The sequence below is a fragment of the Neomonachus schauinslandi genome, chromosome 11, assembly GCF_002201575.2.
Source record: "Neomonachus schauinslandi chromosome 11, ASM220157v2, whole genome shotgun sequence".
NCBI classification, from domain to species: Eukaryota; Metazoa; Chordata; class Mammalia; order Carnivora; family Phocidae; genus Neomonachus; species Neomonachus schauinslandi.
In genome coordinates, this window is record NC_058413.1 from 102,085,212 (window position 1) to 102,107,459 (window position 22,248).

The 22,248-nt window shown below is 38.6% G+C and overlaps 3 protein-coding genes across 5 annotated transcripts in view; 1 reads left to right on the forward strand and 2 right to left on the reverse strand.

Moving 5' to 3' along the window:
* The window catches only part of BCO2 (beta-carotene oxygenase 2), a 40,030-nt gene extending 29,868 nt beyond the window's left edge, over positions 1 to 10,162 (reverse strand). The window contains 2 exon segments of the mRNA XM_044919202.1: positions 5,835 to 6,029; positions 10,042 to 10,162. Of these exon segments, the coding sequence (XP_044775137.1) occupies positions 5,835 to 6,025 (191 nt within the window). The 5' untranslated portion in view covers positions 6,026 to 6,029; positions 10,042 to 10,162.
* The window catches only part of IL18 (interleukin 18), a 100,165-nt gene that overhangs the window by 61,075 nt on the left and 16,842 nt on the right, over positions 1 to 22,248 (forward strand). Inside the window, exon 1 of one of the 3 annotated variants that reach the window (XM_021696600.1) lies at positions 20,185 to 20,360. The exons of the other annotated variants lie outside the window; for them this stretch is intronic. The gene's annotated coding sequence lies outside the window, so the exon portion shown is untranslated. Of the gene's footprint in view, positions 1 to 20,184; positions 20,361 to 22,248 lie in introns of those variants that run through there. 3 annotated transcript variants of the gene reach the window in all.
* On the reverse strand, positions 13,349 to 15,529 carry TEX12 (testis expressed 12). Its single transcript, XM_021696603.1, has 4 exons — positions 15,334 to 15,529; positions 14,439 to 14,550; positions 14,292 to 14,343; positions 13,349 to 13,493 (listed from the first exon to the last, which is right to left on the reverse strand). The coding sequence occupies exons 1-4, from the start codon at positions 15,394 to 15,396 to the stop codon at positions 13,349 to 13,351; spliced, it is 372 nt and encodes a 123-aa protein (XP_021552278.1). The 5' UTR covers positions 15,397 to 15,529.

The following is a 22,248-nucleotide window of genomic DNA, read 5'->3' on the forward strand; positions in this document are numbered from 1 at the left end:
GGGAGGGAGGAAGGAAGGAAGGAAGGAAAGGAAGGAAGGGAGGGAGGGAGGAAGGAAGGAAGGGAGGAAGAGCAGTGAAGGCATATGGAATCCTGGAGGAAGAGCCAGCTAACAAATTCGTGTGTGGGCAGAGCCTTCAGTGGCTGGCGATGGGGAAATAGGTCAGCACAAGACCTATCTGCACTTAGACTTACAGCTCAAAGACCTGCAACAGCAACATGTGGAGTTTTGAAACAGGAGGGTGAAACAGTGAGACCTGCATCTTAGAAAGGTCACTCTGGACACACAGTAGAACACGGGATAGAACGAGGAGCATCCAGATTCGGAGAAACCAATGAGGAGACCAGGCAATAATTCAAGTGAGAGATTATGAGAACCTGAACTGAAACAGTGTAATTAGAAAATTCCAGAAACAAGTCAGGTGACTGATAGGATAAAAGCAGTGACAAAAAGAGAAGGTCCAAAAAGTTATATCTGGGGGATAATTTGCTTTCACTGAAATGGAGAAAATGTGAAGAGCAAATAGTTCAGTTTTGAACAAGAGTCTGGGCTATTTGAAGCCATCAGAGTAAAGATGTTCTATAGCCAGTTGGCAAAATACAGGTGCTAGAGCACAAGAGATGGGGGCTGGGTGGGAGAGGCATGTTTGAGAGTATCTGTGGGTGACAGGCACAGGCCAGGTGCAAATAAGACAGTAACTACCATCTACTGAGTGCTAACTACCTGCCAGGACTGTGCTAAGCACTTTACCACATCCTTTCCTATGCATATATAAGAATAAACATATAATATATTTTAATTTATATATAAATATAAAATGTTTATATGCATTGATTCTGTGAATAATTTTAAAGATGTGGGAGCCAACGTACAGAGTAAAAACATGCGCAGGGTCACAGGGCTGGTAAGAGGCAGGAAAGTGATTTGAATTCAGTGCTGACCCCAAATCTTGGGACCTTACAATACCCCAAAAAGTAAGGTGAAATATAAAAAGTAATTTGGCAGAAAAGGGAGTGGGGAAGGAGAAAAGGAAAGAAGAAAATGAAAATGTACTGACTGCCGATTCTTGTCAGCCACTGAATGAGGCACTCATTGTCTCCTTTAATTCTCATAGCCAGTCATTAAAATCTATATAATTAGCCCCATTTCTCATATGGGAAAACTTGCTTAAGACCACAGCACTGATAAATAGCAAAATGGGATCTGAATCCACTCCATCTTACTCCAAAGAATGTATTATTTCTACTATACCAAAGAAAGCGTATAATAAGAGAAGAGGAATACTCAGGGCAGAGGCTGGGATGTATCAATATCAAAGGCACAAGTGAAGTGAGATGAGCAACAAAAACTTAATTTTAGAATGAGCAATCTGATGATGGATAGAAAAAGAATCAGGAGAGGGTGCCTGGTAGGTTCAGTTGGATTAAGTATTTGCCTTAGGCTCAGGTCCTGATCTCAGGATCCTGGAATCAAGCACAGCATCATGCTCTCTGCTCAGGAGGGAGTCTGCTTCTCCCCCTCCTCTGCCCCTCCCCCAACCCGTGTGTGTGCGCACTACGCTCTCTCTCTCTCTCTCAAATAAATAAATAAAATCTTTTAAAGGAAAAGAAAAGAAAAGAATCAGGAGAAATTGTTATGGAGGAATCTAGGGATGAGAGAATTTTAAGACGGGTGGTCAATAATGTCGAACACTATTGAAAAGTCAGGCTAAGGACTGGAAAGTCCATCTTGTTTAATAATTAACAGGCTTTGGTGACCTTTCTGAGAACAGATACTGTAGAGTGGTGGGTTAAAAGTCAGAGGGCAGCGAACCGAGAAGACACCAGGAAGCAGGTAAACCCAGGCAGTGAGGGGAGGAGAACAGGTATTAGCTGGAGGGGAAGGTGGAATAGGGAATGAGGGTGTTTTAGGATGAGAGGACATCTGAGGCCAAGATGAGGGGTAGGTGAAGGAGAAACAGACACAAGGGGAGGGTGTGAATGATGGGGCAAGGTTTCAGAGAGGACAAGGGCCACTTCCACCTCTGATCACGAGGAGGCAGGAGAAGGTACTTTTGTGGAGAAGTTTGGAGGTGGGGAAGAGGGCAGTGGAAGGAGCTCCAATCCAATTGCCCCTCTTCACTATGAAGTCGGCCCGCTTGCCGTTAATAGTGAGAGGGACAAACAGAATGAAGGAGGCTTCAGGAAGGGACGCGCTGCAGGAAGCTGGAAAGTACAGGGAATGCTAAACATGTCCTGGAGACACCAAGTTCCTATTCTACCCAGACTCATGTCATTTAAAAAACTGATAAGCATGCAATCATTGATATCGTGGATGAAATCATTGATAAAATACTTTTGATTGAAGAAGGGCCTTTGTCCTGTTGCTACTATGTCGGCATGTTGACAGAGGCTCCTGAACGGCGGCGTCTCACAAAGGGACCAGAGACTCAGGACTGAGTGGGGCTACTCTCATTCGCAGGTTGGGATGCCCGGGCTTTAGGTCTCTGCCGGCCCAGGAAGTCTAATCTGGGGAGCCGAGCACTAAACCAAACCTCCTCTTTGACCTGAAGGCATCTGTACCTCACACCCAAGGGGAAGGCCAGACCCTGTTCCTGCTGTAAATGCCTACTGCTGGCTCAGAAGAAATGGATTTGAAGTACAAAGTAGACACTCAGGACGACCAGCCACACCACCACCTCCCCCACGAAGACGTTTACCTTTAAAGAGGCCTGTAGTGCCGCCTAGGCCCTGAGTAGCTCTGCTGCTTGGTTTTAAAAATTACTAGAGCTACTTCAGCAGCAGATGAAAGACCATATGCTTTTTGCAAGAGGCTGTTACTCTCTCGGGGTTGGATGAGTAGTTTTATTTTTCTCTTCCTCCTCCCCCTTCTTTTTGCCTTAGAATCTTTCTTCAAATTATAACTTGCATGGAATCCAGATATGTAAGTAGAAGAAAGCACAACTCTACTGATTAGGACCAGGGGGATCTATAGGCCAGCTGATTCACCTTTTTCTCTGCCTCCAAACCACCTTCCCATCCAGCCATCAAAAATAACGGTCATTCAGATTTCATAGCAACATGGATTAAAAGGCTTATGATAGTGTGAAAGTTTTTAAATCAGGGCAAAAAAACTCAATTAATATCCAAAACATAAAGAACCCACACAACTCAACAGCAAAAAAATAAACAATCGGGGGCACCTGTGTGGCTCAGTTGTTTAAGTGTCTGCCTTCAGCTCAGGTCATGATCCCAGGGTCCTGGGATCGAGTCCCACATCAGGCTCCTTGTGCAGTGGGGAACCTGCTTCTCCCTCTGCCTGCCACTCCCCCTGCTTGTGCTCTCTCTCTCCCTCTCTCTCTCTCCCTCTCTCTCTATCAAATAAATAAAATCTTTTAAAAATAAAAAAGGGCGCCTGGGTGGCTCAGTCGTTAAGTGTCTGCCTTCGGCTCAGGTCATGATCCCAGGGTCCTGGGATCGAGCCCCACGTAGGGCTCCCCGTGGGGAGTCCCACTCCCCCTGTTTGTGTTCCCTCTCTTGCTGTATCTCTCTCTGTTAAATAAATAAATAAATAAATCTTTAAAAAAATAAAAAATAAATAAGCAATCAATTAAAAAAGTGGGCAGAAGATCTGAATAGACATTTTCCCAAAGAAGACATCCAGATGTCCAAGAGGCACATGAAAAGATGTTCAACATCACTAATCATGATGGAAATGCAAATCAAAACCACAACAGCACGTCACAGTTAGGATGGGTAGTATCAAAGAAATGAGAAATAGCACATGTTGGTGAGGATGTTGAGAAAAGGGAACCCTCATGCAATGTCGGTGGGAATGCAAATTGGTACAGCCACTGTGGAAAACAGTATGGAGTTTCCTCAAAAAATTAAAAACAGAATTACCACATAATCCAGTAATTCTACTTCTGGGTACTTATCTAAGAAAACAGAAACACTAACTCCAAAAGATATCTGCACCCCCTCATTCATTATAGCATTATTTACAATAGCCAAGATACAGAAACAACCTAAGTATCCACCAGTGGGTGAATGCATAAAGAAGATGTGGTATATATATATATATATATATATATATATATATAATATATATATATATATATATATATATACAATGGAATATCATGCAGTCATAAAAAAGAAGAATACCATTTGTGACAGCATGGTAAGGACATTTTGCTAAATAAAATAAATCAGACAGAGAAAGACAAATATCATATGATCTCATTTATGTATGGGATCTTTAAAAACCAAACCAAACCAAACAAAAAACAGAAAACCCCAAAATCATAGATACACACACAGAACAGATTGGTGGCTGCAAGATATGGGGGGTGGGGAGTAAGGGCAGGTGAAATGGGTGAAGGAAGTCAAAAGGTACAAAAATAAGTAATGGAAATGTAATATATAGCATGGTGACTATAGTCAATAATACTTACTATATTGCATATTCAACAGTTACTAAGAGAATAAATCTTAAAAGTCCTGATCACAAGAAAAAAAATTTTTGTAACTATGTGTGATGACAGATGTTAACTAGACTTACTGTGGTGACCATTTCACAACACATACAAATATCAAATCATTATGTTGTACACCTGAAACTAATATGATGTCATGTCAATTATATTTCAATAAAAAAATTCTACATACAATATGATTGTAATTATTTAAAACCAATCTATAGAAATGGGGCAAAGACTAGCAGGAAATACACCAAAGTGCTAACAGAGGATATGGTCCACATTTTCCTCCACTCTGTTCTATATTTCAGAAAGTTTTATATAAGTAAACACTTTTATAATGAAAAAAAGTTTTTAATATTGAAAAATGTTTAAAGCAAAGAAGATTCCTTCCTTACCATAGGGGTTTCTTTACATCACTTCATGTCCCTACTAAATGTACAGAGAAATAATAAACATAAGAGTTATTGGTGTTTTTCATTTATTTACATGTATTTATTGAGAGCTATTTAAGAGCAGGGCCTACATGGAACTTATATTCTAGTGGAGGAACACAGTCAGTAAACAAACATAAAAACAAAAACAAAAAAATACTAGGCATTTGATAGTGCTGTGCAGAGAATTAAAATAGGTAATACCATTTTTTAAAAAGATTTTATTTATTTGAGAGAGAGCATGCACACGAGCAAGGGGAGCACAGGGAGAGGGACAAACAGATTCTGAGCTGAGTGCCAAGCCCATCACTGGGCTCGATGTCCAGATCCTGAGATCATGACCTGAGCCAAAACCAAGAAACCAAGAGTCAGATGCTCAACTGACTGAGACACACAGGTGCCCCAATAGGTAATATATTTAATAATAGCATTTTTAGATTTGGGGATCAGGGAAGGCTCAAAGGACGTGAGATATGAGCTGATACCTGAATGACAAGAATCAGACTTGGGAAGATAGATGAGAGCCAATGCCAACACCCTGAGCAAAAATACGTGTGTCCAGTTTAAGGAACTGAAAGAGCCATTGTGTTTGGGGAGCACTGGGCAGGGGAGCTGTATGAGGTGAAGACATTGCCCCTTCCTTCAGGAACTTGTGGTGAAACACAGCTCAGTAGTCATACAGACAGTTCCTGACACTTCTCTTTTGCCATAAGCCCTCAGAGGACTACAAATTCGTAATACTCTGCAAAGCAGAAAAGTCAGGACTTTTTTTTTTAAAGAATTAAGTCTCTCTTTTTTTTTCTGTAGACTACAATTTTCTCACCTGTATTCAAAGGAGCTGCATGACAATGTTAGCCTCAGAGAGAAAACAGATTTAAAGCATATTCTATTGAACCAGCCATGCTAAAAAATCCAAATTGTTCTCCAAAATCAAGACTTACTTATCCTTCCCAAACTCGAATTTCCCGGGCCCAATTCGAAGTAGATAGCCACTGAGCCACTTGGGAAAACGTCCTCGGACTTGAGCAGAGACCATCTGTGGCGTCTCCTCCACCGTGGTTAGGAGTGGTGCAATACAGGGAAGCTTCTCACGCTTACCGAAGGTTGCCTTCTTCTGATGAGTACTTTCCATGGTACTGTGAAGAGGAAATCAAGAGCACAAAAAAATTGTACAAGATGCCTGTTTCTCCATAGACAATACTCTTACCTCCTGGTAAGGGAAAAGTAAACCCATCAACAAATATAGTCTCCAAATTCCTCTCCATCCTCATTCTCAAACTGTCACCTCTCTGGTTCTCCATTTTTTAACTACAACAATCCTTTTTTTTGTATTCTTGCAGTACAAATCTGCCTAAGAATTAACTCAGGACTGTATTATTATTATCATTTCTCATGGTTGAAAAATGTTCCTCTTTTCACAAGACTGAATCTACATATTAACCTCAGATGTGCTAAAAGCAACCTGTTATGATAAAAAATGACCACTATTCATCACTATCCTAATTACATTACACCAGAACGGGGTGCCAAAGATTTCACAGCAATTTATGAGAATTTAGTAGGAACTGTAATTCAATTTCTTCCATTTTAATGACATATGCATGAACGTGCATGGCATTTTCTAAAAGAAGGGTGTCATGAACTAAATTATGTAGTGAGACCTGGTCTGAAATTACCTAAAGTTCAAAAGCCACAAGAAAAAAAATCATTATTATATAAGAAGCTGAAAATTATCCCTTTTACTTCATATTTATTTGGTGTTCACAAGGTAGTGTTACCTAACACAGAGGGGTGGTCAGATATGTAATTAATTAGACAGTGCTTTATTTTATTTCATAAAATTTTAACAGTAATATAGAAGTCTAAACTAGGAAAACTAATACCAGAGACCCTATTCCTCTGAAGAAGTGAGATTTGCATTATTTTAGCAAAATATTTTACAGTGTTATATCTATCATCTCATTTCTTTCAAATCTTTATAAAATTCAGTTTAAAGTACATGATTCCTTCTACTTTCCTGTAAGTAACAATTCAGTCAAACCCAACTATTTCCTGCTTTCCCAAATAAAATTGACTAATCTATCTCTAAGGAAATGCTAGTATTGTTCAAATTCTATCTCAAATCTACCTCCTTTATGAGGAACTGTAGTGTAATATTTAATAAGAGTACTGGCCCAGGTTCTGCCAGGCTCCAGATTGCTTGGGTTCAAATCCTGACCTGCCATTTTCCAAGTAAATAGCCTTGAGCAAGGCAACCTCTCTGTGCTCTGTTTCCTCTTTTCTAAGGTGGAGATAATAATAATTCTTATTACTTCTAAGGCTATGAATAATAAATGAGTTAGGTTATGTAAAGTTTTTAGAACATAGTAAATACTCAAAAATGTTAGCTATCATTATTTACATAGCTTTTAATGCTCAAACCAACAAGATGTAATATCATCTTCCTTCGAATTATTTATACATTCAATAAAGTAGTAACTGGTGAGGGATAAAAAGTACTCAAACCCGATGTAAATGAACATATAAACAGATCATTTATACTATAATCAGTGTTTTGTTTGAGCACTGTTTCTCAAGGTATGGTCTAAAGGTCACTTGGAACAGAAATACATGGTATTACTGCTAAAATGCAGATTCATGGACTCCACCCTGGACCTAATCAGAATTTCTGGGATACAGCAAGGAAGTATTCTTAGACATATTAAAATCTGAGAACCACAATACTAGAGGTATAAAGAGGATGCTTTGAAACGCTTAGGCATTTATCTTACTACTTTTATTTATATTATGCCTATTCATCTCACTCTCCTCTTACATTAAAATAAATGTCCTGAGGTCAGTTACTTTAGTCTTCTCACTTAAGTAGAATTAAATTGAATACCCTGATTGGACACTTGTCTGAATAGAGATTCTTGAACTTAAAACACTTCACATTTTAGAAAAAAACTTACATGTCTATATGTTCTATACTCCATAGCATGTTATTGGCAGTTTTTTATATACTCTTCAAACTTTCCACGGTACTTGATATTGTGATCTATACTTCCTTAAATCCCTTTCTATTCTTGGTTCCTGAAAATACTGCACTTCTCTAACTTCCTTGCTCCCTCTTTGTTTGCTTTATGCTAGCTTCACTTATTAGCTGACAACCTTGGGTAAGTTACTAATCACTCTGAGCCTCAAGTTTTTCAATGATAAAATGGGGTTAATGGGAATGAAAGGAAGATAATACTTCCCATTTGTTTGTTGCCATAACTAAATATGGTAGTAGATAATTTCCAAATGTCAACTCCCTTAAGTGCTCCTCTTCCCCTTATCACCTCCTGAGTCTGACCTTGGACCGCTACTCTTTATAAAAATCTCAGCACACTCTCCTTGGTAGTCTCATCTAGTCCCTTAATTTCACCAAGTACTTCTTGCAGGTGGCTCTCAACATGTCAAAAGAGAATTCTTCATTTTCCCCTTTCGAAATCCATTTTTCCCACCTGCAAAATCATCTAGCTTCAAAATCTCTGCGTGGGCCTTTAATTCCTCTTCTTCACTGTCCCCTCACATTCACTAAGAGGTTAAATTCTGACTATAACCAGACAGGGCCAGGAAGAGAATGTTACAGGAATGATATAGGGGGGGCTAGTATAAATTACTAGGGCTCAGAAGTCTACAAGGGTGCCTCGGGCAAATCCTTTGTAAAGATTTGTGCTAGTCCACACCACCTGGGCAGCGCCCCCACCCCCAATTTTTCTTCTGGCCCAAACCTGTCCTCCTCAGCATCAATGCTTCAATTGCTCTTACCTATCAGTCATGTTCTTTCTACTGTCCTAATTTAGGCCCTCACAACCTCTTAGATAATATTATCAGAGTCTCTTAACTGGAAGGAGAAACCAGATAGGGAAGCTGAACACTATGGGGGCCTCCAAATGGTTGGGCCTCTTGATCCCTTTATCCCTTGGGATGGCTAGAGGCCACAGGCCAATTGCCTCCAGCTCTAAACAGTTCATGGGGCTCCAGATCCCATCCAATTTACTCCAGTGTGAGGTAAAAATATTATCATTCTCTATGTGTGCTATGATGTGAAAAAGGTTAGGAAGCACTGCTACTAAATTAATCTTCCTAAGTACAGATATGATTGTATTAAATAGTCCTCCAAAAGCCCTCACAAAGGACTCCTCACTGTCTACCAAGTAAAGTCTAAATTGCTTGGCCAGGCACTGAAGGCACTGTACAATCTCACACCAACCTACCTGTCTAGGTGCCCCCTCACTAATGCCTTCCACTCCAGCCAAACTAAACCACTCCCCATTCTCTTCTCCTCGTCACAATTATACCCTTCTCTTCACCTAGGATATTTCCCATCTCCTCCAGGTGAAATTCACTTACCCTACTCATCCTTCAAGATCCAGTGCACCTATCACCTGCTTCTTAAACACAACACTCCCGTTTCCTATAACGAGAACTGATTCTCCTTCGTCTGAACTCACACAGCATCTATTTCAGCTCCGTTACGGCACTCATCTTACTCTCTCTTGTGCGATAGAGACGAATACAATTTATAACTCCTACTACTGGTATTCCTTGAGTAAAGGGCCACTTGTTTTTCCTCCCACTCCAGGACCCAACACACTGCCTTGCATACTGCAAGTACTAAATTATTGAACTAAATAATTTTAAAGTTTATAGTGCATATTAGTATGATTTCTGAAAGCTCAACATCACCCAATTTCAAGAAATAAAATCATGTAACAATAGTAGCTAAAATAGAAAGCTACAAAACAAAACCAGAGGTTTTAAAGGCAGTCCCCCAGAATGCAAACAGAAGAACAAAACATTTACATTAGGACAGGTAGCAATGATTTTCAACTGAGAAGGGTCTAAACAGTGAATATTCTTCCTACTGCAGATCCAAGAGAATCCCTAAACCCTGATCCTGCCCCATGTTATATAAAATATACAAGTGGAAAGACTGTTCTCCTGACAAGTAAACAAATCTTGACTCAGTCTTCCTTAACTCGCAGCTCTGTGGGGTTGCTGCCTGTATCTGCCACACACACAGTGAAAAGCTTCAGAAGCCCCCAGGAAAGAGGCACAGAATTGGAAGCCTGAGCGGCTAGGAAGAGGAGGAAGGGGAGGAGGAAGGGGCAAATCCCCTACCTGGGATCCAGGGTACTACCATAGAAAGGAACCCCACTGCAACAGTAGAAAGGTTGCTGACAAAATGGAGAAAGGTCTGAAAAAACATTCTGGTATCGAATTTAGCAGCAGCAGATCCTGTGATTTCCAAAACCTCCCACTCACTTCCTGGGCTGTCCTTGGCTCACTGACAGAATAGGAGGGAATGGGGGAGGAAGTCAGGGAGGGCAGACAAGGGATGGGGCTTCCAGACAGCTGCAATCTCTCCCGTAGGTCGGTCGCATTGTCAGAAGTATCCCAACTACCTACCTATGATAAGCAGCTGTTTGAAATTCTGAAACTGGACCACCAATAGTGGTCTCCCTTCCTAAACTTTCTTCTTTCAAACCTCTTCTCACATTACAATTAAGCGCCTTGATCCATGGCTCAGTTTCATTATGCCACTTCTCTTCTGAAAGATTCACATCTCTTTCCTTACAGAATAAAGTCCAAATGTAGTTTATCAACAAAGGACTCTACAATCTGGCCACACCTACCTTTCCATCTCTTGCCCCTCTGCCTTCTAACATTTCATCCCTCCTTTTCTTTTCCATTTATTTAATTTACAAAACATTTTCTGACAATCTAGTATGAATAAGGCTCTGTGGAAGTATGCCCTTAATAAATGTATAACCACGTATATTTTTATTAACATAACCAACACTTTTGAGCACCAATATATCAAATACTGTACTACAAGTTATGAATATAAGGAAACAAGATTCAGTCCCTGCTCTCCAGCAGTTTAGATGATGCACTATTGCCCTTTGTGAATTCTCAGCTCAGGAAAAAGCTTATCCAACATACCACGTATTTTTGTTCTTCAGTGCCATTTTAACAAATTTTCCCCTGCCTGAAATATCCTCCCTCTTTCCTTATCAAAAACCCATTTCACTACCTTTCTGACCCCTTTGCCAACATATTCTAGTAACTCACACTAAAAGGAGTTAACTAGCACTGCACAGAGATACTTCTAACATTTACCTATCATGTCTTCCTAGCAAAGACATGTAAGATGTTTCAAGAAAGCCGTGGTGACAACTGTCAGAAGGAAGAACAAAGAGTACCTTAAACTATTCTGTATTCCAGGGGCCCCTGGGTGGCTCAGTCGGTTAAGCGGCTGCCTTCGGCTCAGGTCATGATCCCAGGGTCCTGGGATCGAGCCCCGCATCGGGCTCCCTGCTTAGCGGGAAGCCTGCTTCTCCCTCTCCCACTCCCCCTACTTGTGTTCCCTCTCTCGCTGTCTCTCTCTGTCAAATAAATAAATAAAATCTTTAAAAAAAAAAAAACTATTCTGTATTCCCCACAATGCCTAGCAGAGTATGATGTACAAGACATTCAATATCTATTTTTATTGGTAACCAGTGAGAAATAATTTATAAACTTGTGAAATTTTATTGAAATGAGTAATATTAGACGTGTAAATTAAAGGGCAATAACATATCTGCAGTTGTTAATTATTCAGAGATAATTATTCTTGTTTATGTGGATGGTACCAAAGACATCAAAATTTGGTAAAAATCAGTCTTAATTAGGCTTTCAGGAACTTTTACCCTAGGAGGTAGCTGTTCTGACCAGTAAACACATTGTGACTAAAAATCAGTTCCCTAGTCTTAATCAGACCAAATGAAATGATCAAACCAATTCTCTGAACCAGCATAGGAAAGAACCACATGCTGAACAACGGTGACACCATCAAGATATAACAAGCATGTTATGAAATGCACTCCGAAACAATGTTAGCCTTGTCTTTCTCATTAGTAATAAATGCTTAGAAAAAATAACTCAGAAATGTTTAATTATGATGTGTCAGGAGAGTTGTCTTTGTATTTAGAACATTAAAAAATTCTGTAAGTTAACAGAGTAAATCAAAATCCAGGTGACATGTCATATCAACTCAAATATAGTCTTCTGGTTACATTTAGTATTTTAAAATTCCATTACTAATAGTTATTTCATTGGCCTCCAACCTACCCTGCACCATTAGCATATCCCTCTACAAACCTAATCAATTTTTTCCACTTTTACAATATTTTTAGTTAATATTTTATTTTACCATTTCAATCCTTTCTTATATGAGTATTTATGTAATGTGGTATATGTGCCTTAAAATAGTAATCTGGTTGCTGCTTTAGTTGTCAAATGAGATTTTAACATTTAGAAGGCAGCAAGGCAAATATGCTATACACCAGAGGAATACCAAATTCCCTGTGGTGCTATTTGTAAATATGTCCAAATTTGTGACTGCTTATATTGGTAAAATATATATAAAATAGATTGAATTATCTATATGATTGAAAAATGCATACTGTGATTTTTAAAAACCTGATTAATATAGCTATCACATATAATAGTTATCACATATAATTATATAACATATTAAAAGTCTTCAATAAAATCATAGCTGTACCTTCTAACCCTTTTTTAGAGAATTTTTTTTTTTTTTAGCTAGGTGAGTTTTAGAGATCCTCTAATTGAAATTCAATTTATGAATTATAATAGGTTTGAAATGACTCATCAAGTTTACCTTGTTGTTTAGGCAATCTTTTTACTTCTGGATCACTAATTTTTGTCCCATACCACACAGTTGCTAAGGCTCTAAATATAATTTATTAACTGCACCATTGATACGGTTGATATGTAAAAAAGCCAACTCATGTAAGGTTTTGGTTAGTAATTTCTGGTTTTTATTTTATCACTTTTACCACAAGAAATAATTTTAAACCAAGAATTTTTATTAGTCATATATAATAACTAATAGTGAAAATAATCAAATGGTAACATTAAATAGCAATACCTTAGTTATATTTTATTACATATTGTGAAACTGGACAAATTACCTTGAGGTTTTAGGGTTTTTTATAATACTGACTATGAAAAACATTTTAAAACTATCTCCATAGCTATCTAGCTGCTATTTAGACAGAGTATTTTAAAAGAAAAGTGCAATATTGTTAAACATTATCAAAATAACTGAGTCCTCTTTTAGAATTTTAAGAAAGGCTAGGAGGCTTAAGGAAAAAAAGAATCTATATGCAATTTAAATAATTTACACTTTTATGAAATATGCCGAGTATTTAACCCTCAAAAAAAAAAAAACTACATGCTTCATATTAATGTCCAGTTTAAAGTCCCTTTTAAATCTAGAAAAGAAATTCAAGGAATTTCCCCTTCTATGTTTAAGGCACACATTTTCTTTCACAACTAGAGAGCTTTCAGAGCATAAATGTCATTCTTTTAATACAACAATAATGGGCTTAAATTCTCAGATTATTTTAAGTACACAATTTTATCTGTGCAGTGTATTCGCAATCACTGTAAACCTCTGTCTCAGGAGCTCTCTTTTTTGTATTAGAAAGTTTTCAATAGTATTGGCTTCTTTGAAGAGTCCATCTATCTCGTCAATATAAGATGCATCTACTGCTGCTCTCTCACTAATGAGAAAAAAAAGTTTTATGTTAAAGTAAATAGTTAGAATGTCTAGTGACTATCACAGTGATGTTCTTTATTATGTTATACTTGTTAGCTACTTCATTTAAATAGCTTTGTACATCAAAAAGCTTCCTTAATTTAGAAACAGTCTTCAGTAAAAGTTAAATTAGTCATGTAAATATTTTTGACTATTCAAAGTCTCCTGACACTGCAGACTATATATCTTATAATACATTATAATTCTAATATTAAACTATATACATTATTTTAACAACCACATAAACCATCATCCAAATACAATGATTGTCCAGTAGTTAAAAAAAACCCACCTTAAAAAACAAAACAAAACAACAACAAAAAGAACACCTTATAAACATGATAATCTCAGGCCAATAAAATATTTAAATACACTCTTCAAATATCAGACATAATATTTAAATATTTCATAAATATATTTATTTTATCTTTAATATCACTCTTATCATTAACTTCAACAAATGGCATTTTTCTCAAAGAAGTTTTTCATTAAATGTTAGAATTTTATTAGAGACCAAAATACATCCAGCCTAGTATTTAGCTCTGGTAATAACAAAACAAAGGATGTTGAGTGGAAAAGTTGGGGTTATTCTTTGAAAATAACCAACTAATCTATTTTAAAAAACTAAGGTAGAAAAAAAAACTCTGAAATTACAATTACTGGATAGGTCTGCAGCCACTGAACTAAACTTCCCATTATGGAGTTTCCAGAAAAAAATTATTTCTAAGAGAAAGACTCAAAAGGATATGCTATAAGTACTTGCCTTAAGATCTTTGCATATGTAGACAACATTAGATTAATTTCCTTGCTCATATCTGTTCAAAAAAAATCACTGAGTAAGTTGCGAACTATAATAAACCTTCTGTATTATAAAATCAATGTTTAGAAATATACGCATTTTGTATATCACCATTCAAATCTTTGTCCAGGGATTCATCTTTATAAAATAGTCCAGAGCTTTCCAAGAAAGAGGAATCTGATTTTCCAAGAGAGGACAGTTGTGGACTCTCTTGCATTTGAGGCTAATAGAAGAAAGTAAAGAAAACAGATAGTCAACAAGATCCTTAGGACAAATGCATTCTGGCCCCCAAACAGGCAAATAAAACATCTTCCAGGAAAAAAGCACACATGCTAGAAACTATACGCATTCATGTCCTAATTAGTCATTTGAAGTTTTATTATCGAGAAAACTTTTAGGCCTAACAAGTACCTTGTTCAATATACTTATTATTACTTTGGTTTTACATTAGACTTTGAATATGGTATTAATCCCTTGATGAAAAAGTTTCCTGTATCTTGAACCGGTAGATGTTTCCATAGCAATATAGTAAAACTTTCATTCAGAAAATAGGCAAATGCTTGCAAAATTTTGCAAGATAACATAATCTTTAAGGAAGCAATAACGTCCCAAATGCAAACAGATCAAGTAGTGGGAGGAGTAGAGAAGAAGGGCAGAATACAGTGCTCTTAATTAAAAATATCAGCAACTATAGTACCTAAGTATCCTACTTATTAGAGCAAAACAATTACTTAAAATCCTATGTATTATATAGGCATGAACCCATTTCTGTTTCTCCATCACCAATTACAACAAAGAAATTTCATCTCCCAATAGTTTCTTGAAAGCCTATACTATTTAGTGAAAAAGCAGCTGGAGTCAACATAGTTCCTGCTGGGACAATCCCACTTCTGGGGATATGAAAACATCAAATTCCATTCATCAGGAGAACTTTCTTAAATAGAAAAAAATTTGAGAAGCATAAAAAGAAAACTAAAGATTAAGGCTCCAGGAGCATATGGATTACCTCCAGTTCTCTTGGTCTCTTGCAATTTCTAGTATCAGGTTTTACAATGTGACTTGCCATCATATTCTGGAGGCGAGAGCTGCAAGGTTTAGAGGAATGCCAAATATAAGTATGAACTCCATGCTATAGCGTTTTTGAGTCTTTCCCTTTCTTTCCAGTCCCATCAATTTAATTTAGGCTCTCATTATCTGTCACTTATCCCAACTACCCACTTTCTCCCTGCCCTATTCCATCCTATCAACTGATATCTGGGCAATCTTTCAAAACTGATTACCATATTCCCTTAACTCAAAAACCTTCCCACTCTTCATTGCTCCAGAATGAGTTCAATTTCCATGGTACAGCACCCAAAGTCCTATATCACCTGGGCCCAACCTACCGTTCCTATGATTTTCATCTACACCCTCAGCAAAACTAGTCTCTTTGGCACTTCTGCCTGTTTCAGAATTTAAGATTCTTCTACCTTCAAAAAGTCTTAACGTTGAAATATATCTTATAGTTCATCTAATTCAGTGTCATTTCCCACAGACATGAAAACAGAAGCAGAGACGCTGACCAAGTTCAGACAAGTAAAACTGAGCCAGACTAGAACCAAGATTTCCTGAGTTTCCACTGCCCTACCTTACCTTAATATAGCATCGAATTTTACTCTTAAATTACTTTCCCATAAGCTCTGAAAATCATTTCCCTAGGAATCTGAAAGAGTGCATTTAAACAAAGAAAAAATGTAGAAACCTACAAGGGGATAGCCTCTACCTCTTAAGCAATGAGGAGCCTGTCTATATTCGACTATCAATTTACTTTGCTTTTTTTGGAGAAACTATGATGATCTGGATAATTGTAATGAATCTGTTTGATTAGTCATATATCATATTCATATAAACAAGACAGAAAGACAGCAACAACAAATAATAAATAATAAATTCCCTATAGTGCTCCTACATCGCTGTCAGTACCTTTCAAGCATGTAAGTGCTGTAATAGGAGCACGCAGAAAACATACATGCACAGCAGTGCTCACTTTGCCTTGGGAAGTTCGAAAAGAGAAGCCAACGTGACAGCTGTTCTCTTCTCCCTTCCCCTTTTTCTCTTCCCTTTTCCTTCTACACCTCTTCTCTCCTCTCTCAGAGTAACAGAACGTGCATGTATAGCAAATGAAAATTTCTACAGTTAGATAATTCTGTTTCTGCAAAAATAAATTTTTTTTTTCTGTCATAACTTAGGGACCCCCGCTGAATCCAGGCCGGGTCAAAAGGCTGGGGATCCTCCTGTGACACACCCCATTCGCAGCCGCGAACCTCGGCTATGCAATCCAATGTTCCGGTGGCCTAGACTTTACCAAGCAATGACCCTGCACCTTACGCAACTTTTTTCTCCTAGTCTTCTCTTTCTTCTCAACGCCTAGTGGGCCCCTGTGGCCATTTCACCTACCTTTTTTCTCACTACCCTCCCCGCTGTCTTTTCCTCCCTGCTTGTATTTCAGACCCACTAATGTCCCTGTGAGAGACATCCTCTCACTGCCTGGTTTCACACTCTCAAGGGCACGCATCCCTCCAGCCCCGTCCCAAGCCCAGTCTACTACATGGCGTCGTGACCTTCCTCTTCAGCGAAAGCGCGGGAATGAAGAGACCTGGTTCGCACGCGCGAGCGCAGTCTCCGCGGGCTCCCAGCAGTCAGCGCGTGAATCACGTGAGTCACGTGACGAGCTGCGCAGGCTCCCGGAGCCCAGAGCTGGGGCTTCAAGCCCGGTCAGGAGCCCCTCGGCATTTGGCGGAGGGGTGGCTTTCTTCCTCTCGTCTCCCGCTGTTCCGCTGGACTTGGAATCTCTGTAACAAAAATGTGTCCTTTCCTCCAAGTGTGTGGAGAAGATGGGAAAAATCTGAGACTAGTCTCTCAGGAAAGAAGAATTGCCTGAGCGAGGCTGGGTGGGGTGTGTCCCACCCGTTTGGAATGTCAGTAAAGGAACTCAAAACGGGACACCCGACACTACTTCTCAAATAAAACTTACATCCTATACCACATGGCGTGTTTGAAGGAAGTCTGAAGGAAGCCAGTGTTCCCCTAGCTCGCAAGCGAAACTTGCAGACCCAGACTCTCCATTCCTTCGCCTGTTTCTCTGGTGCAACCACACTTTCAGAATCACACCCTTCTGGAAGATTCGTTTCCTGATGTCAATAGGTTTAGTCACCCTTAATCGGCAGCTTTCAAAAAATACTTTCTAACATATATGGCTCACATACTTGGAAGTGCTTTCATGGGGCGACTTTGACCTGCAATTTCAAAGACATTCTAAGGTTATGCCCAGTTAGTTGATGTGGAAGGGAAAAAAATCACCTCATAAAGCAAAGGTCAATAACATTGTCCATAAATTCCAGGTACACACTCTTGCACCTTAGCAAACTAACTTAAGGTTTTTTTTCCCTTTGGTTTATCTCAATGTTAGTTGTCATAAAGACTTGTGTATGTTTATTAGCTACTTGTGAAAAAGCCATTCGTTTTAAGTAAGTTCCCAGAAAATATTCTGTTTAATTTGATTTGCTAATATTGTGAAATATAAGTCCTTTAATAAAACTAGACTAGATAATGAGGGAGTTATTATTGACAGTCTTTATAGGATCCCAATACTGTTTGAGGATTGATAGCCAATCTGTATTGAAATTTTCACCATGTGTGATAAAATGAGGGGGGAAAGTAATGAGTTTTTCATAAAGCCACAGCATCTGCTTGAAAGAATTGTCCTTTACTCTGGTACTATGTACTTCCTAATTTTTTTGGTGTTAAAGCGGTCTTTCATGAAATAAAAATATAAAGATTTTTAATGCCCTTACTTGGCAAAATATAAAGTTGCCTGCTCAGTGTTTCACTCTTCTGCATTATTATTATTGTTGTTATTATTCTTAATAGTCCATTAAATCCAAAAGTCTGGGAAATACTGATCTAATTCCTCTTCCAGACTTCACATTGTATGATATCTAAAGAGATAGTTATCTAGTTTCTAAAATATTTCCAGGAAAAATGATTCCACCTAATACATAAATGTTTACACCAGATTAAGAGAACACCGGGGACATTTTATTTTATTTTTAAAATGTTATCTCCATTGCATAAACTAAATGAGTAAGAATAAATGAGAGTGTGTGGAGAGTTATAGTTGTCTAGTGCTTTAAAATATTCAAAGGGCTGATGTAATGAATGGTGACTAACATAACATAATAAAATAAAATTTAAAAAAATATTCAAAGGGCTATCATCATCTCATTTAACCTTCACAAATAATCCTGTGAAATAGGTAGGACATGAAGACATCTGGGTTGCTCTGTATCAAAAAAATGTTTACCCCAAACTGAGAAATGGGTAAATTGTGCATTTTACATCTTTACAGTTAGAGAAAAATCATCAGCAATAGGCCATTTAAAATTAATTTGTTTGGTGCTCTGCTTCTGATCACTGTTTGACTCCATTTCATGCTTTCATACACTATAGTTGGAGGATGGAAATCTGTTAGTTCAATTTCAATCATGTGTGTATTCTTATCACATACTTCTTAAATGTGTGATTTTTCTTCTGGTAGTCTCTGCACCAAGCACCTCCGAGCATCCCATCACAGGCTTCCTTTGTAATCACTTCTGTGGACATGTTTTTATGACCTTATAAAATGAAAACTCTATTTTGTTAAAAAACAAAACACCCAACATTTTGCTTCCTAACTCTAGAACCCCTCTGTTTCTATACAGGCTCTATACTGGCAAAAAAAAGCAAAAACGAAAAGTTACTTTCCTAATTCCCTTGCTAGCAAGGTAATACAATTTAGCACATGTTCAAGAAAAAAATGTCCAAGGAACTTCGTTTCTGCTAATTATCTTCTTCCTTTCTTTTTTTGTGGGTGAATTCCCTTCTAACTTTTTTTTAAGATTTTATTTACTTATTTGACAGAGAGAGAGATAGTGAGAGCAGGAACACAAACGGGGGAGTGAGAGAGGGAAAAGCAGGCTTCCTGCTGAGCAAGGAGCCCAGTGTGAGGCTTGATCCCAGGACCCTGGGATCATAACCTGAGCCGAAGGCAGGCACTTAACGACTGAGCCACCGGGGCGCCCCTCTGCTAATTATTTTCAAGGCTGTAATATTTTACTCTGCTTTTTTAAAGTTACATTTTAGGTGCTATTATTACATCATAGGGGTTATTCTAATAGGGCTGATTATTCAGCACTGCAGGATAAGGAAGAAGTTTTGTGCTGAAGTGTGAATAGAAAGTCTCAAAACAGAGAGAGATTAATGTGAGAAAAGATGCTTCTAATTGACCAAGCAGGTGCTTTTTTAAAAGGGCTTGGGCGGGGGGGGGCACCTGGGTGGCTTAGTCCGTTAAGCATCTGACTCTTGGTTTCAGCTCTGGTCATGATCTCATGGGTCATGAGATCGAGCCCCCCACCCACCCACCCCTTGGGCTCCCTGCTCAGTGGGGAGTCTGCTTGAGATTCTCTCCCTCCATCCGCACCCTCCCCATGCTCTCTCTCTCTCTAAAATAAGTAAGTCTAAAAAAAAAAAGAAAGAAAGAAAAGAATCTTTAAAAAAGGAGGGGAGCTAGGAAGTACAGTACTTCTGAAAGAGGCACAAGCTTTGGAAGGGCCAGAACTCCAACTTTTACAGAAGAAATTATTTCATTAAAATAGTGATTTTACATTAAAAGAAGTATCCATATTCTCTGGCATTACTTCAAGTTCTATTGCCCTAGGAAAGAGCCCACATTTGAAAGCAAGTCCAAGGCGTGCCAGAACAGTCTCCTCCCTCCACCTGCTTCCTCCTTTCTCCCAGTCGCCTGGTCTCCACCCCCAGAGGCTTGGTCTCCTCCCCCAGATGGCTATTAGAACTGACGACCAGCTCGCTCTGTTTTCTGATGCTTTCTGCATTCCTAGCTGCGGGCTTTGGCTGCTGAAGGGACTGCCACCTTTTCCCATTTACACAGCCTCAGGAAAAGAAAGGGACCTCAAACTTTCCAGATCCCTTTCTCTCATAGGAAACTATCAAGCACAGGTAAGAAATATCATTCTTGTTTATTTGGAAGTAAGTAAGCTAGAAAAGCGTTTGAGAGCAATTTCAGTCTTCTGACACCACTATGATGGGCAGACAGTTACAATGTATGGAACATAGCAAAGTCTGAGTGGAAACTTTTTCTCTTTTAACCAACATTGGAGTGTATCACTTTTGAGCAAATGTTCTCAAACTGTTTGGCCTTGTGACCTCTTTCCATTCCTAAAAATTACTAAAGACTCTGAAAAAGTTTTGTTTCTCTAGGTTATTTACTGTATTGCTGTCATTTACTGTATTAGAAATTAAAACTGAGACATTTTTAAAATAGCGACCTTTATTTTAAAATAACAGTAAGCACATCATGTAAATAGCATTTTTAATTATAGATAACTATACATTTTTAAAAATCTACTCTGAAGAGTGACATTGTTTTTCATTTTTACAAATCTCTTTAATATCTGGCTTAATAGAGACAGCTGCATTTCTATCTGCTTCTGCATTCAATCTATGTGATATCACACAGAATGTAGCCTCTGGTAAACTGTACTCTATACTCGTGAGAGAATGAGAATGAAAAAGACAAATTATATCTTGGAATTATTATGAAAATAGCTTTGATCTCATGAACCCCTTGAGAATCGCTGCTTTAAAACTATAAAGTAGGGGCACCTGGGTGGCTCAGTCAGTTAAGCATCTGCCTTTGGCTCAGGTCATGATCTCGGGGTTCTGGGATCCAGTCCCACATCGGGTTCCCTGCTCAGGAGGGGGGCTCCCTACTCAACTGGGAGTCTGCTTTTCCATCTCCCTCTGCCCCTTCTCCTTGCTCGTCCTTTCTCTCTCAAATAAATAAATAAAATCATAAAGTAAAATAAAATAAAATAAAACGATAAAATAAGTAAGCTCCTCTTCAAAGGGAATCTCCACTCTGAATCCATGATTCTAAAAGCAAACAAAAAATTTTGCCAAAGATCGATAATCTTGATGGAATCTACATCAACACCCTTAGCCGGGCTACAGTTGTACAAAATTATAGCATTCCCCAGGAGAATTTTATTTCATAAAAGAAGGAAAGGACTGAATAAACATCTCTATTTTGAAGTATGAATAACAAAAATTAGGACCCCCCCTTAAACTCCTCTTTTCTTTTTGCCTACATCCAGCTATTTCGAGTTCTATTAAATCTTCCTCCACAACATCTTTTTTAACCTGACTTGTTCATAATATCCCTACATGAATATTATGAATTCTTATGTGAATTCCTACATGAATTCTTAGTAGTGTCATAGCCTATCCCTATTTTTTCATAATGCACTTGCCCGCTCAGTAATCTGCATTCCTATGGCCTGCGAGATTAAATTCACATTCTTCGGGGGTGCCTGGCTGGCTCGGTCAGAAGAGCATGCAACCCTTGATCTGGGGGTCTTGAGTTTGAGCCCCACATTGGGTGCAGAGATTTCTAAGAAAAGCAAATGAGCTTTAAGTAGGTAGATACATAGATAGATAAATTCACGTTCTTCTAGTGACTGCCAAAGCCCTCTCTAACCCCACCCTACCTTGAGTTCACTGCAGGACAACAGGATTGTGCCACTACAGTCCAAGAAATGGCTCCATTCAGTCCACCCTCCACCACAACATGGTTTTAATGGTCACATAGATGTTCTTCCATCTCCTTTTCCTCCATTCAAATCTTAAGCATTCCTTAAAGTTAAAGTCAATTCTCCTGGGGCACCTGGGTGGATCGGGTGGTTAAGCCACTGCCTTCGGCTCAGGTCATGAGCCCCGTGTCGGGCTCCCTGCTCCTCGGGGAGCCTGCTTCTCCCTCTCCTCTGCCTGCTGCTCCCCCTGCTTGTGCTCTCTGTCTCTCTCTGTCAAATAAATGAAATCTTTAAAA